Here is a 15,999-nt window from a genome sequence, read left to right on the forward strand (position 1 = left end):
CCATAGAGAAAACCATACTTAAATCAAAACTGGGATTAGGCTACTGTAGCAAACCCCACACTCACACTGATAATGCTACCTAGTTGGATAATGAAATGTCTGTAAGCAAACAACCCAGTTCAGAGAGCATCAAGGACTTCACAGTTCCTAAGCTACAAACTGTACACTCCTGTATTGAAAAAATAGATTTGTATATAGGCCCTTCTAGTTATGGTTGCCATCTGCTCTTTAAGTAGGAGATAAGAGTCCAGGAGTTGGATAGATGGAGCTAGGGATGCTTTCCCTCTTATGATACTCTTGTTGTCTGAGATTATCCTATGCCAAACTTTGTTTCAATGTTTTCCACCTTTTCATTTACAAAAAAATGTGTATCACATTACGGTAGTTACATCGCAGGCTATCTCTGTTGGCCAGCCAGATTAAAATGTTCTACTAGTAGCACTCATGTATCAGGGATATAAATGTCATGCCTAACTGATCTGTCTGATTGTCCAGTCTGTGTAGGGAAAGAGCTGTTGTCCAGCATACTGGAAAAGCTCTTTAGATTCAGAGTAGTGTCTTCCTATGGACTGATGGAGCATCTGCCCTAGGGAGCTTTAGCTTGTGGGAAAACGATAATTGTGATTCATTCTTTGTGTTTTAAAATGTCTGAGTAATGTCTGATTAAGATTTAATGAAGAGTAGAATACAAGACTGAGCACTTCACAACCACATTTTGGAAATTTTGCCAGATGTCTCAACTTGCAACTGTGAATGGGGCGGGGGAGAAAGGGGGGCCTTGTCCTCAGTTGTAATAATTAAGTGTCACTAAAAAAATCAGTAAGGAAAAATATTGTGCCTATTAAACTTCAACCTTAATGGATAAACTAAACACAATGGTTTAACCTACAGTATCTGCATTTAGTGAGCCATAGCTTGGAAATAAAAAATTCTGCCGCTGCAGGGATTGATCTTTTTCAGATCAAAGCAGATATGAAGAAGGTGAAATGTATCCTTTCTTTTCCCACTTACCCCCAAGCACTGCTATTTGCATTGTAAGGAAATTCATAATCCGTAACAGTGGGGATTTTCTTCCTGGTGCTAATATTAAATGCAGAATTTTTTCCCCCTAGGATAAGAGCAGAGGCACAGAAGAATATGTTTCATGTCATATACCTGCTGTGCTCTGGATTATTATCAGTCTCAAGCCAAAGATAGATTTAACTTTATGTCTCATTTAGTCCTAAAAGGAAATTCAGATGGATGTTCAAAGATTGGCTTTTACTGAATAAGAATACTGTGTGGAATTGTCGTGATCTAACGTGCTCCACACGTTAAGGATACATTTGCTAGTTTGGTGCTATTACTTTGTCTATTCTTTGCATCCCTGGAAGCAGGAATGCCAAAAGTTACATCTATGGGAAAAGTAATACTGTGATTAAAGAAAATATGAAGGTGCACATATATGATAACTGATCTAGCTGTGAACTGACCGGCATTATGGCATGCAAGTCAAATCTGTTCACCTGTGTGGGCAGTATGACCATATCTATGTGAAATGCTGCGCTTTCTATATAAGGTACCGTATTTTTCGGAGTATAAGATGCACCTTTTTCCCCTCAAAAAAGAGAGTGAAAATCTAGGTGCATCTTAAAGACTGAATACAGTATTTTTGGCCTCCCGAAAACCCGCCCCCTTTGCAAAAATGGCCGTGCATAGCCTTTAGGAGACTTCCAGAATGCTCCTGGGGGCTAGGGAAGGCAAACATGAGTGAAAAATGGGCTGTTTTTTGATCATATTTGCCTCCCCCCCCCAAGAGCACTCTATAAGCCTCCTATAGGCTATGCATGCCCTTTTTGGGGAGAAAAAGTTTTTAGGAGGTCTGCAGAGTGTAAAACCCCTTTTTTTACATTTGCCTCTTCAAAATCTTGGTGCGTCTTATACTCTAGTGCATCTTATACTCTGAAAAATATGGTAGTTGTTTCCTCACTCCTCTTGTCTTTATTTGGCAGTTGGGTTAATTTGCACCTGGCTCAGCTTGGGTCCTTGGAAAGATCACTTCCCAAATACTCTTTTAAGCTTTGTAAAATTACTTGTTGACTGAGAAACTGGAAAACTTACTGCACTGATCTGCAGCAGTGAGAGAATAAAGAAACCGGGTTGGCCTCTTAAAGATGGGATGGGTGAAATACACATTTTATGTTTATCCTCTTTATGCTTTCCCGAAGCTGTCTTGTGTCGATGTGTACTTTGAAGATGTTCTAAGCTACAGGTAAAATACCCCAACCATTTGCACTGAATAATGTTCTCTTCCTTGGAAGTGTAGCCTTGGAATGGCTCTTTCAGTGGCTGCCTATAGGAGAACATTTGTAATTGTTTCATGTTTTTGTTCCACGGGTGAAAGCTGGGCTGAGGACCCCTCTGGCCTTTCCAAGCATACAAAGCAATGGCAGTATTGCTTGCAGTCCTCTACACTGCCAAAGTATTAAAGGCTTCTTGTGGTGTGTTGGCAAGTGATTGACACTAAGCTGAAGCAGGTGCAGAGAGTGTGGCGGCTACCTCAAAGCTACATGGGAGTGATCAGCAAGACTGGGAAAACAAACTATGTGTCCTCTCTAAGTCTGTTGCATGTATAGTTCTCTGAAGGGCAGCTGGCTTTTTTTTAATTGATGCCCTGAGATTGAATTGAGGGTGGGGTTACTGCAATCTTACATTTATAGTTTCTCTATAAAGCTAGTTGAACTTGGTTGAAGTTAGTCTATTATTCTCTTTTTCTCTTCAGCAGATTAAGGCCTGAGAAAGATCCAGTTTGCATGTATATATATATTTATGCACGAGGCTGCATATTATCTTCCTTAGTTATTTCTCTGACTCCTTTCTTCTGCTGTTTATGTGGGCTTAAATAGCCTGGGAAACTTTTTTTTTAAAAAAGATGAAAGAATGAAAAGAGTTGAATGCTCTGGAAAGAAAAAAGAGCATCCCTAATCATCCACCCACTGGCATATTCTGCTCTCCCAAAGAATTGGCTTAACAAGTCCAGCTTTTATTATGCAATAGTGGCAAAAAGTTCATTGCATGCTACATTAATAATAATAATAATAATAATAATAATAATAATAATAAACCAAAACAAAAGGGAAAAAACCACTTATTTATGGGTATAGTGAATTTTCTCCCACTCCAACTGCAAGAGAAGCGAAGTAGATGTAAGGGGCCCATACATTCTCTGTTTGGAAACAAATGTCTTAAGAGGCAGAGCTTCTGTACTGGGAGATGAGGCTTTTCTTCCCCGCTGCTAACATTTCCCCCCCTTTACTTCTGTTCACAGACCCAAGGAATCACCATGTGGTCCCGCTTCTTGAGAACAGTTCCCGAAGGCCAAGGCTGTCAGATTTCCATCCTAATAAAACAGTGATGATGAGAAACCATTGGTATTTTTATCTGAGAAAGGAACTTTGAATGGATTTGCCATGGTGACATGAAAAAGGACCAGGATGGAAAATAGACTGTCACAGGGGCAATTCCATACATGTATGGCCTCTTTGTGAAACTATCTCCAGTCTTTCCTGAGCTGAGACCTGGAGGGAGGGAGGGGGGAAGGGTGGGTGGGGTGGGGTGGGGAAGGAACCTGAAAACTCTTTTCCAAAGCAAGGATGACTTTAGTAAGGATCCGGAGGAGCTTCCGGCATGTATCTCCTCAAGTGGTGCTCTTCTTGCTCTTTGCCTTCTGCCTGCTCAGTGTTTTTGTCTCCGCATATTATTTATATGGGTGGAAGAGGGGACTGGAACCCTCAGGAGATATCCCGAGCCCAGACTGTGATGAACCGAAGATTGCTCCTTCACGCCTGCTACCAATAAAACCCATCAAAGTGGTAGATTCTTCTCGGACTGACCCCTTGGTCCTTGTGTTCGTGGAAAGCCTTTACTCTCAACTGGGACAGGAGATTGTGGCCATCTTGGAATCTAGTCGTTTCAAATATCTGACAGAGATTGCTCCGGGGAAGGGAGACATGCCTACATTGACTGACAAGGACCGAGGGCGCTTTGCACTTATCATCTATGAGAACATCCTGAAGTATGTGAACCTGGATGCCTGGAATCGTGAGCTCTTGGACAAGTACTGTGTAGAGTACGGTGTAGGCATCATTGGCTTTTTCAAGGTATTTCAAATTTGAGAAAGTGTTTACTGAAATGATGGGAAGAGGAGAAGCGATACACTGACTTTTGGAGATAAGATTTGAGCAACAGTGAAAAGCAGAATAGTATATGTTTAGCTGTTTCTATTGTACAATGAAGTTATCAAAGGGGAACTATGAAATTTCAGGTTATAGTTCCCTTTCCTGATTTCTTGTGAGATTATTCTTTGTTAATATTTCCCAAGGGCTACTTGTGCTTCTCTGCAAAAAGAAAGTGAACGGAGTAGCTAAGTAGCCTTTATTTTTTGACATGCAATTTTTTTTGTTTGTCTTTACACCTCAGAGGCGGAGAAATGTTTCACACCTGAGATTTTAAGAAGGCCAGAGGCATGCAACACAACATTGTATATCCTAATCAGATACTTGCTTCACATTTTATGCATAAAAATAGATGGTAATACAAAGACAGTGTAAGAAAGCTTTCTCCTAGCAGATGTCTCCATAGCTGCTGGCCTGAATCATTTATCTTCTTAGCATGGTTATGGTTGCTGGGAAGAGTGGGAATCTGTGAATCCCAAGAGGACACTCAAATTACTCACTGGTTTGACTAGGGAAGTCACCCCCCAGGCAGAATTAAAGATGGAGAATTTCCAGAATTGTGGACCCTAAAAACCCATACACACTCAGTTTTGCCAAGGTTGGAATAAAGTACTGGGAAAGGAGCTTGATGGCATTACTTGATTAGCCAAGCCAGAGACCTACAGCTCTGCCATCAACATACAGATGACCTCCCCCAGCTGCTTCACGTTAATGTTAAATGCAACCCTGAGGTACCCCAAAGGAATGGCCTGGAATCGGCCCCGAGAGAAAAGAGGCAACCCCATAACACTCTGAGCTCCATGTCTAGAAGGATATCATCATCAGTGGTATCAAAAGCTACTGAAAGGTTAAGGAGACACAAGATAAATGTAGTACCGCTATCCAGGGCCCACCAGAAGTTATTGCCAAGCATAAACAATGCCATTTCAGTGCTTTGGCTTGGACTGAATATTGACCAGATGATTTGTTTTTTTTTTCTAAAGCCTTCTGGAGTTGTAAGCCAACCATCTTCTCAGTAACCTTTCCCCAAAATTCCAACTGGTTTTGTGTCTAAGGTGGAACTAGAAGTCACAATTTCCCAGTTTTTAACCTGGTTCTTAATGAGTACTATATTTGATCTTAACTAAGCTGCTATGGTGTGGCCTGAAGATCATAATAAAGGTTTAGGTCACAGGATTTTACCCTGCTTGAGTACATGTAGGCAAATTCATTCTCTCCCTCTCTCTCTTTGTTTACATATGAACAGTGCCTTTTGAAACATTTTTAGTTCTGAGAGCCATCTATATCTGTCCCCTGAAAGCCATTTTTGGGAAGTGTGGGTTAAGAGTAAGAGAGGAGATTAATAGACGAGGGGAATATTTTGACCTAACCTTAAAACAAGTTTCTTAGGTCCCTTATTTGTCTCTGTCTGTCTCTGTCTCTGTCTCTCCCTCCCTCCCTCTCTCCCTCCCTCCCTCCCTCCCTCCCTCCCTCCCTCCCTCCCTCTCTCTCTCTCTCTCTCTCTCTCTCTGTGTGTCTACACACAAACACACACACACACACACACTCTCCTCCTACAATATTTTGAATCAAGGGCAGCGCCATTATTTATTTTGCATTAGCTTAATGGCAGAGACATGCAGCCAGATGCTATGAGCAGCTCTGGACTCTGTGAGGAATTAAATGAACCATCATAAATTTAAATCCTGACATTTTATAATTCTCAGAGTGCACGAGCACTGGATTCTTGCTCTCTGCAGCAAACCTTGAAACAAGTAACCTATTCATTTCTTATTAGGTTGCTTGTGTCTGTTCAGAGAAAAATGCCATCTGGAGTTTGAATGCTAGAGAGCAGATTCCCCCACCCCCCACCTCCAGATTTGTTGTTTTGTCATATCCAGTGTCACATGGAAGCGCCTTCAGGATTTCTGTTCTCGGTGCTCTCCTTCCCTTCAGTCTGCTGATATTTAAATTGGAGATAAGTAATGACTGGATTCCATTCTTCTCCTTTTATAACGGGCAGCTGAAAGAATTTTTTTTTTTTAATATGGTGACGTTTGTAAAATAATTAGTTTATATACAATTAACTAGCCCAACCCACTGCACAGGATTGTTGTGGGAAAATAGGAGGCAGACAAAGTATTCTGTTTGCTTGTCGCCTTGAGCTATGTATAATCTGGATTCTTCTTATAAGAAAAGTTTCATGTTAAAATTGGTAATAAACTGCTCCATGTTCCATTGTGAACCGGATCCTCCAGTTGCTGAAATGCATATACTAATGTCATTCTTAGGATTTGACTGAAGATAGTAAATGTGTTGACTGTTTTAGGAACCTAATTTATAGCTTAATCTAAGAGCAAAGCCTCAGTGCTTCTAAAAGAAGGCTCTGGGTGGGATAAGAAGTAAAATGATTTCAACCATATTAAAACTAATCTAAATCTAAATTAAAGTTACAATAGTCTCAAAGGTGCTTTTTCAAAAGGCAACTGGACTTATTTTTCCCTCAGGAAGAGGAAGTAGTAGTTTAGCTTCTCATTCGAACCAGGTTCTGGCAGGATGGTGGGGGACAATGGAAGCAAAGTCCACTTTCTGGATAGAGAGGACTGTTGGCTTGAAAGAGGGGTAAAAGAGGCCATTTATATTAAGATGGAGCAGCCCTCTCTCAACAAAGGGGGAGGGATAAGACACCACCTATCTCCTATCTACCATGCAGCAGTTCCAAGAAGATGTCATCCCCATTTGCACTCTGGTACCGATGACTCCGAGGGACCCCTGTGGCCTCAAGAGCTCTCAGGGAAAGTGCTAACGATCAGATGGGTGCAAAGAAATATGATTCCCCCCCCCCAAAAAAAAAATCCTGTCAGAAGAAATCCTTCCATTGCCCACACCATCCTGTCAGAACCGAAGAAGCTTCTTGGATGAGAAGCGAAAAGTATTCTTCTTCCTCAGAGAAGAAAAACAGTCCAATTGCCTTTTGAAAAAACCTTTGAGACAATTGTGACCTGAACGACTGAAAATACGGTTCCACCACAAAACCGCGTTCGACTAAAGCGCGCTCGACGAAACCGCGTAGCTGACGTCATCACAGTGCGATGAAAAAAGCACGCTGTGAATGCTAAAGCTAAAATTAACACCTAAACCTAACCCCCCTAAACCTAACCCTAAACCTAACCCTTAACCTAACCCTAAACCTAACCCTAACCCTAACCTAACCCTTAACCTAATGCTAAACCTAACCCTAACCCTTAACCTAACCCTAACCCTAACCCTTAACCTAACCCTAACCCTAAACCTAACCCTTATCTTAACTTGAATCGGCTTGCTTTCAAAGCGCTTTTTAAAGCACCCTTTTTTCTCCGCGGTCGCTGTTGTCGCGCTGCTGATGACGTCAGCGACGCGGTTTAATCAGGCACGCTTTAGTGGAGCGCGGTTTTGTCGTGCCACGGAAAATACCCACAGACTTAAGAGTTACAGTAGTAAGGTCACCCTCCATGCCTGTAATAACTTTCCCTACCAGTTTATATTACAAACAAGAATTCAACTGTGGCTTCTTGATGCTGCATGAAAGCTTTTGAATGGGGAAGCTTTTGATTTATACATCTCTGCTCAAAGTGTTTAGTGTCCTTTGGCCTTTTAGTCCTGAAGTTGGACTTGCCAAGCAACTAGGACACATTGTGCTTTGTGAAGATTAAAACAGAGAAAGTTATCTCCCTGATGGTAAGCCGAAATTCTCCTTGTTTGTTCTTGTTTTTACTGTTGCATGACAACTTCCAGTGTGAAGTTGTCATTCAGATCATGTGATCTCTTTACAGGCGAATGAGAACAGCTTACTGAGTGCTCAGCTGAAAGGTTTCCCCCTTTTTCTCCACTCCAACCTTGCACTGAAGGACTGCAGCATCAATCCCAAATCACCGCTTCTGTACATCACGCGGCCCAGCGAGGTAGAGAAGGGACTTCTTCCAGGGGAGGACTGGACAGTCTTCCAGTCAAACCATTCCACATATGAACCAGTCCTCCTCGCTAAAACCAAGTCAGCTGAATCCATCCCACACATGAGCATTGATGCTGCACTTCATACCACCGTCGTACAAGACCTGGGACTCCATGATGGCATCCAGAGAGTCCTTTTTGGCAACAATCTCAACTTTTGGCTACACAAACTGGTCTTTGTGGACGCTGTTTCATTCCTGACCGGCAAAAGGCTTTCACTTCCCCTTGACCGTTACATCTTGGTAGATATTGATGACATCTTTGTTGGCAAGGAAGGCACACGGATGAAGGTGGATGATGTCAAGGTAATTGTTCTTAGACCAGCATATTGTTCTTTGTTTTATGGTTGTGGGTTGATGTGGGGGCCTATTGACCCTCGAGTTCATTTCATTAAAGGAAAAGTTTAAATGGGTTTCATTGATGCTCAGATCAGTGACCTAGATCACAGAATTATTGTTGCTTGTTCTATCTGCTAGAGTTTGGATTGCAGGTGTCTAAACTGGTTTAGCTATAGATGGGTGCACATGCACTGACATGAAACACTTTGCATACAATGGGAAAGTTCTGTATGTGTGGTGCTAGACAATTTTTTGACATCTTATGAAAAATACAATTTCTCTTGAAAGGAATTTGTTTTGAGAACATATATGGAGTAGGGACACAGTGGCTAAGATGCTGAGCTTGTTGATCAGAAGATCGGCAGTTCAGCGGTTCGAATCCCTAGCGCCACGTAACGGAGTGAGCTCCCGTTATTTGTCCCAGCTTCTGCCAACCTAGCAGTTTGAAAGCATGTAAAAATGCAAGTAGAAAAATAGAGACCACCTTAAGGTGACAGTGTTCCGTGTGCCTTTCGCATTTCACATGCCAGCCACATGACCACAGAGACGTCTTTGGAAAGCACTGGCTCTTTGGCTTTGAAATGGAGATGGGCACCGCCCCCTAGAGTTGGGAATGACTAGCACATATGTGTAAGGCGAACCTTTACCTTTATCAGTCAAAGGTTCAAATAGCAGGTGCTTCCTGACTAAAGACCCAGTTTGGCAAGATCTAAATGTACTGAATAAATATTTAACATTTTTCCTTATATACCCCTACTTATAAATAGAATTTATCTAATGGATACCCAACATGGGCGCGGTTCATAAAAGATATCTCAAGTGAACTTAAATATCTGTTCCTATCAGAAAGGTGAAATGTGAGTCCAAAGATTGCTTTATTAATTGTGATCTCTGAACTTGTATATTGCAGAATACATCTGTAGTTTACAATATAGCTGTTTTGTAAAAATAAACTTCTAGTACGGCATTTGAATTAATGAAATGCATGTATTAACACATGTTAATGAAAACAAATATCTCAACTAGCATACCTTCTTGTTTCACTTTCTATGGTAGCATGGAACTTGATGATGCCTAGCTTTTGTTTTTTAACCTCTAGGACAGTACTAAAATATTTTTCATTATATAAGAAGCTTCTTCCTCTCACTTTTTGAAAGTGAAAGTTTCAGCAGGAATTGTAGACTGGCCCTTATGACATCCAGCCAACTATTGCAACTCTAATGTTAGCAACAACAGTTCAAGAAGAAGACAGGATGCTGTTTGTACATTTCATTCTTCAGTATGTTGTTGAATGTTTTTGAAAGCCAGTCAATGATAGACAGCTTTTCAGAAAGCAGGAATATCAAATTTAGAATTACCCATTTAGGGAACCAAGTGATAATTCAATAACATTACATTAATAGAAAGAGCAACATTCTAGTAATAGAGCAAGAGAGAGCAATAGAAAGAGTAAAAATACCACTATAACCATGGCTCAAAGTTGTTTCAAATTTGAACAATGTGATCAATATCTGTGATAGAATGTCCAGAAACTTCCAATCTTGTGAGTAATTGAGCAAGGGTTTCTGTTATCTGCAGTAATCCATACTCATATAGTAATCCATGCTATATGTGGGCTTTTGGCGAAAAATATGGGAAGTTCAGGAATTAATAGAATAATAGTTGGGAGTTCTTCTAATTCAACCCTCTACTTGAGCTGGAGATCTTATACTATTTCAGACAGATGGTTGTCCAATCTCTTCTTCAAAACCTCCAGTAATGGAGCACCCACAACCTCCAGAAGCAAGCCAGTCCACTGGTTAATTGTTCTGCTAGAAAATTTCTTCTTATTTCTAGATTGGTTCTATCCTTTCCATCCATTGCTTCTTGTTCTGCCTTTAGGTGCATTGGAGAATAGGTTGACCACATTTTTTTGTGGCATTCTCTTAGATCAAGTCACCCCTAGTCCTTTTCATTATTATTATTCTAATTAAAGTAGGCATACCCAATTCCTGCAACTGTTCTTCATAGCTTTCAGCCTCCAGTCCCCTAATTGTTGCTCTTCTCTGCATTCTTTCTAGAGTTTCAACATCTTTTTTATATTGTGGCAACTCAAACTGGATGTAGTATTTCAAGTGTGGCCTTAACGAGGCATTACAAAGTGGTACTAATACTTCATGTCATGTGATTCTATCCCTCTGTTAATGCAGCCTAGGACTTTGTTGGCTTTTTTGGCAGCTGCAGCACACTGCTGGCTCATATTTAAGTGATTGTCCACTAGGACTCCCAGATCCTTTTTGTAGTTACTACGATTGAGCCAGGTATCACCTAGTTCACGGCTGTCAAACTCACAGCCTGCGGGCTGGATGCATCACGGGCTGGCCCTGCCCTTGCCTGGTTTAGCAAAGGGGAAAAAAGTCCCAATATGTTATTTGATGCTGCTGTGACAATTTGGTTTGACACCCCTGGCCTAATTCAAATAGCTTTGCAGGTTATGTAGATTCAATCTTTTTGTAAGCTACTCTTTTAAATTCTCTTTTCTCCATCCTGTAGGCTTTGTTTGATACTCAGAATGAACTACGTACCCACATCCCAAATTTCACCTTCAATCTGGGCTACTCAGGGAAATTTTTCCACACAGGTAAGAATACAAATGGCAAAGTTTTCTTCATAGCCTCTCAAACCTTTTATTCTCTGTGACTGGTAAAAAGATACCTAATGTAACTTGAATATGCAAGTGTCTTAAAGCAGTAGGGCAACTGTAAGTCCTCCAAATGTAATCTATAACAACAGGCATCCTTTGTTATCTTTTATGATGTCTAAGGCTGCTGAGATTTGTACTTTATAAACCACCTGAAAGGTCACAGGATCTCACCTCTGCATTGCGTTCTGGACATGGAAATGATAGTGTTGTAGGTCTGGTTAATAAAGAAGAGTGCTTTCTCTATTCCTTTCTACTTGGGGAGATCCAAGGTTTTGGGGTTAACTTAATTCCTGCAGTGTACTCCATTTAATGCTGCTCAGTATAGAAGCTGTCAGATTGTGTGGTATGATTTTGTGAAGCCCTGCCTTCATTTGTGGCTTAAACATTGCTTAGTGATGATGATGGTGATGATGATGCTTTGGTCCTGGCAGGTACAGATGCTGAGGATGAGGGAGATGACCTTCTGCTCTCTTATGTGAAGGAGTTTTGGTGGTTCCCCCACATGTGGAGTCACATGCAGCCTCACCTTTTTCACAATCAATCTGTGTTGGCAGACCAAATGGCCATGAACAAGAAATTCGCCGTAGTAAGTAAAATGCTGTCCAGAATTACTGTTGTAGTGAGGAGGGTGGGTTTTATAAAAAAACAGAGGATAGTTTGACCATGTATAATTATTAGTTTGCTTACTTCCCATCTAGAACCAGTGGCTATAACAAGTTTATCATTGCAAAATGAAACAGGAATTGCCAGAACAGTGTGACTGTACATTAAACTACTAAAATGAGAAAGTCTTTAAATGCTATGGATTTGTAACCAGTTGAATAATTATTTCAGATAATACAACCTGAAGCATTGCATACACGAAGAGTGGAAGGTTTGACTAACAGAGATTCCCAAATTGTTTCAATTCATGGTGCTTCTAGCAGTTCCCAAATTGTGTGCTGCTATATTTGTCCTCGTGTGTGTCTCCTGCAGCTACTGATCTGTAACTGCATTTTTTTTTACTTTTCACATATGCTAAAAACAAATAAGGCTTCCTATGACACCATCCAAATATCTGTTTAATACATGGTTCCAGTAAATATCATACTATTGCCTACAAGTCTTTGTTTTAAATTTAAATTGGGATTTTGTTACTATACTCCTGAAAGCTTAATACTTATCTCAGAACCACACTGATGGTTGGTTGTGTTGCATGTGAGCTCTCAACATTACTGTCAATGCAGGGGTTGCCTGGAAGGTTTCTTTTCCTAGTAAGGACATACAGAGACAGATAGTGTTCCGAGTATCTCTTAAGTGGCTCAGTTCCACATTAGCAATTTTTTTCTATTTTAGTAGTGATTCATTCCTGGTGCTCCCCAACTTTTCCTAATGTACTGTTCTAATTTTAACATTTAGCATATTACTCCATCACATCCAGATGCAGCTGTGTTGGAATGTGCACCTGTAACAGCATAGGGAGAGGATTTGGCCAAATTAGAGCTTTCCCAGAAAGTGCCCCAGACCAAGAGACTGCATGATCCAAAGCTGGAGGGGAGAGTGAGAAAAAGATTCAGGGTAACGGCACCCTAGAATCTCTCAGGATATACTAATAGTTTAGAAAATTATAGCTTTAATTTGGCAAGATTCTGTCCACTACATGTACGCAAATAAAGGATTGAACTTGGTTGGGTCTTGCTGTCTTGTCTCTGGGCTTGGGCCTGACATTAGAAAGTGTATATTAAAATATTACTATACTTTCAGTTGAAAAATAACCTAAAAAGTTTATTCAGTCAGTGCTTTTGCTAGATAATTCCCAACATCTTTCAGCACAGTACTTACCTGACCTTGTGAAATTACTTCCTTTTTAAAAAAAAAAGCCTGCAAAAGATACTTCTTAGGGGTATGAAGTTTTGGAAGTGTTATTCACACTATTACATTAATTAACAAAAACTCAATTAAAAGGGAGAGGAAAACAAAGCGTAATATTGTAATTTCACAGAAGGCGCTTCTTAAACTGCAGGTTGTCCTCAGGTTACAATGGCAGTTGGGATTGGAATTGCTGTTGCTAAGCGACACAATCATAAAGCATGAAGTCAAGTAACCACATCAATTAGAGAGACAAGAATCCCTATTGCTGCTGTTACCCCAAGAGATACAGGTTGTTAAGTGAGAAGTGATGGCACTCCCAGATAAGGAACACAGCTTACTGCGGGAGCAGGAGGTGGGGAGAATTGGTGGGAGGGTGCATTAGAGTTGGAGGTGAGGTGAGGCCCAGTGCAGGCCACACATTAGTGCAAGAAAACTTGGGGGTAGATAGCATAGTGTAGAGCAGGAGGGCTGGGGGTAAGGAGTGCAAGTGCAGGAAGTGCAGAAGACCGTGGAGGTGGATGGCATGCCATGAATAGAATGAAGGAGCTGGAAGGAAACTTGGAGGTCTTCTAGTCTACCCCCCTGCTCAAGCAGAAGAACCTATACCATTTCAGACAAGTGACTGCCTTTTCTAAAAAAACCTCCAGTAATGGAGCACCCATGATTTCTGAAGGCAAGCTGTTCCACTAGTTAATTGCCCTCACTGTCAGGAAGTTTCTCCTTAATTCCAGGTTGCTTCTCTCTCTGATTAGTTTCCATCCTTTGTTTCTTGTCCTGCCCTCCAGTGCTTTAGAGAATAATTTAACTCCCTCTTCTTCATGGCAGCCCCTCACGAGCATAGGAAGACTGGGGGGATTTACCAGAGCGACTTGCAGCTGGCTTCCTTATTCATGGGAAGTCAGCAGGGAAGGTCGCAAATGGCAATCATGTGACCATCAGATGTTGCAACTATCAACATCCGGTTGCCAAGAGCCCAGATTGTGACACGTGGGTACTGATGCCATAATTTTAAGGGCTGATTGTAACTACCACTTGTTCAACTTTGTCTCCTCCGGGATTGGGCGGCCTATAAAACTAATAAATTGAATTGAATTGAATTTAACTTTGAAGAGTTGCTGAACAAGTGGTCACTAAGTGAGGACTGCACATACTGTAATCCAATACTTTGGATTGTTAGCTGGGATTTGTTCATATTCTACAGCCGTGATGGCGATCAGAGCCATTTGTTAGAGCATGCAAGGTGTTGCCCCGTCAGCTCCAGTGCTGGCCAACTGACTTTGGTCTTCTTTTGAGGCCATTTTTCACCCTCCGGAGGCTTCCTTGAAAGTTGGAAGTTCAGAAATGGACAAGAAACGAGCAAATCAGGACTTCCAGTTTGTCCCTAGGGTCATTTTTCGCCCTCCGAAGCCTTCAGGGAAGTCTCCTGAAGGCTCAGGAGGTTGAAAATCGGCTCTACGGACAAACCAGAAATCACCATTCCTGAACTTCCGGGTTCCCTGTAGGTCTGTTTTTCGCCCATTAGAGGCTTCAGGAGCTTTCCTGAAGCCTCAGGAGGGCCGCTGGAGGTGTGTGTGTCTGTTTTCACTCTCCCCGGGCTCCTAGAAAGCCTCTGGAGCCTGGGGAGAGCGAAAAAAACCATGCCGGGGGTGGGGGGCGCTGGTGACCTGTGCATGTTCGCAGGGTGTGTGTGTGTTGTGTGCATAGCATTATGGGTGTGGCACGCCCATGCATGACCACCCCCCTGTGCTCCCCCCGCTTTCGGCACCGGAGCCAAAAAAGGTTAGCCACCACTGTTCTACAGCATTGGGTTTTTTTTTAAACTACTGCTTATTCAAATGTGTTTTTAACAGCATTTCTTAATTTCCATAAAAGAATTGTTTAGATGTGAAATAGAATATTTTCCAGTTCAGCAGGGTAGAAATTTAGTATTTGTTCACTTATCTATCTCCTGAAAAACTGTGAAGCATGATGATTAAAAGTCATCAGGCCAGTTCTGTACAAAACCTGCTTTAAATTGAGCATAAAAGCCTGTAGAAAAACAGGAAACAATAAGACTTATGTAATGCTAGCTACTCAATCCACTCCCACTAATTCAGCAAGAGCAAAAAATACACTTTGAACTACGTCTTAAACTAGAATTCCGCCTGGATTAGACTAAGATAAAGAAATAAAATGAATGCTTGGCTGTTCCCATTTGCAATGTAATTGTTTCATTAAAATTCCTCTCTTAGCACTAGAGGATAACAGTTATGAATTACTTTTCTTAGGAACATGGCATCCCCACAGATATGGGATACGCAGTGGCCCCTCATCATTCAGGGGTGTACCCAGTCCATGTGCAACTCTATGAGGCCTGGAAACAGGTGTGGGGGATCAAAGTAACAAGCACCGAAGAATATCCTCATCTCAAACCAGCTCGCTACCGAAGAGGATTTATTCACAGTGGAATCATGGTTAGTAGAAAACATATCAATCTTGTGAACTATGGTGATGAATGCTTGCTCCCCCCGCCCCCAAGATTGTTTTATAGAATGCTAAACATAAATCTAGGAATAAACCTTTTATACCACAAATTGGTCAAGATATAAAGAAGGGGAAAGTTAGAAAATTATTATTTTTTAACTTTTGTTTCCTTTGTTCTTTTTTAATAAGCATAAACAACAATAAGTAATAATACAGTGGAATCCTTGTAGGGACTCGTGATTTATGATACGTTTGATCCCACCCTCGGGCTCAGCCAGGTCATCTCCTACAAAACCTTTATTATTTACTATAATAATCAATTTAATGAATTTTGTTGTTATTTATCAATGCTGCGGTCAGCTCTAGAAGATAGTTAATGTTGACATATTTTTTTTCCTCTTTAAAGATCTAGGTTGAGGTTGAGGTTTATTGGATTTATATGCTGCCCTTCTCCCAAGGACTCAGGGCGGCGTACAACATA

At 41.2% G+C, this 15,999-nt stretch overlaps 1 protein-coding gene across 4 annotated transcripts in view; it reads left to right on the forward strand.

The window, feature by feature from the left end:
• Nucleotides 1–15,999, forward strand: part of NDST1 (N-deacetylase and N-sulfotransferase 1) — a 99,044-nt gene that overhangs the window by 59,414 nt on the left and 23,631 nt on the right. For all 4 annotated transcript variants that reach the window (XM_032209290.1, XM_032209289.1, XM_032209288.1 and 1 more), the window contains 5 exons: nucleotides 3,308–4,139; nucleotides 8,006–8,488; nucleotides 11,054–11,141; nucleotides 11,636–11,790; nucleotides 15,323–15,508. In XM_032209290.1, the coding sequence (XP_032065181.1) occupies nucleotides 3,633–4,139; nucleotides 8,006–8,488; nucleotides 11,054–11,141; nucleotides 11,636–11,790; nucleotides 15,323–15,508 (1,419 nt within the window). In that variant the 5' untranslated portion in view covers nucleotides 3,308–3,632. The remainder of the gene's footprint in view (nucleotides 1–3,307; nucleotides 4,140–8,005; nucleotides 8,489–11,053; nucleotides 11,142–11,635; nucleotides 11,791–15,322; nucleotides 15,509–15,999) is intronic.

This window comes from Thamnophis elegans, chromosome 2 (assembly GCF_009769535.1).
Source record: "Thamnophis elegans isolate rThaEle1 chromosome 2, rThaEle1.pri, whole genome shotgun sequence".
Lineage (NCBI taxonomy): Eukaryota > Metazoa > Chordata > Lepidosauria > Squamata > Colubridae > Thamnophis > Thamnophis elegans.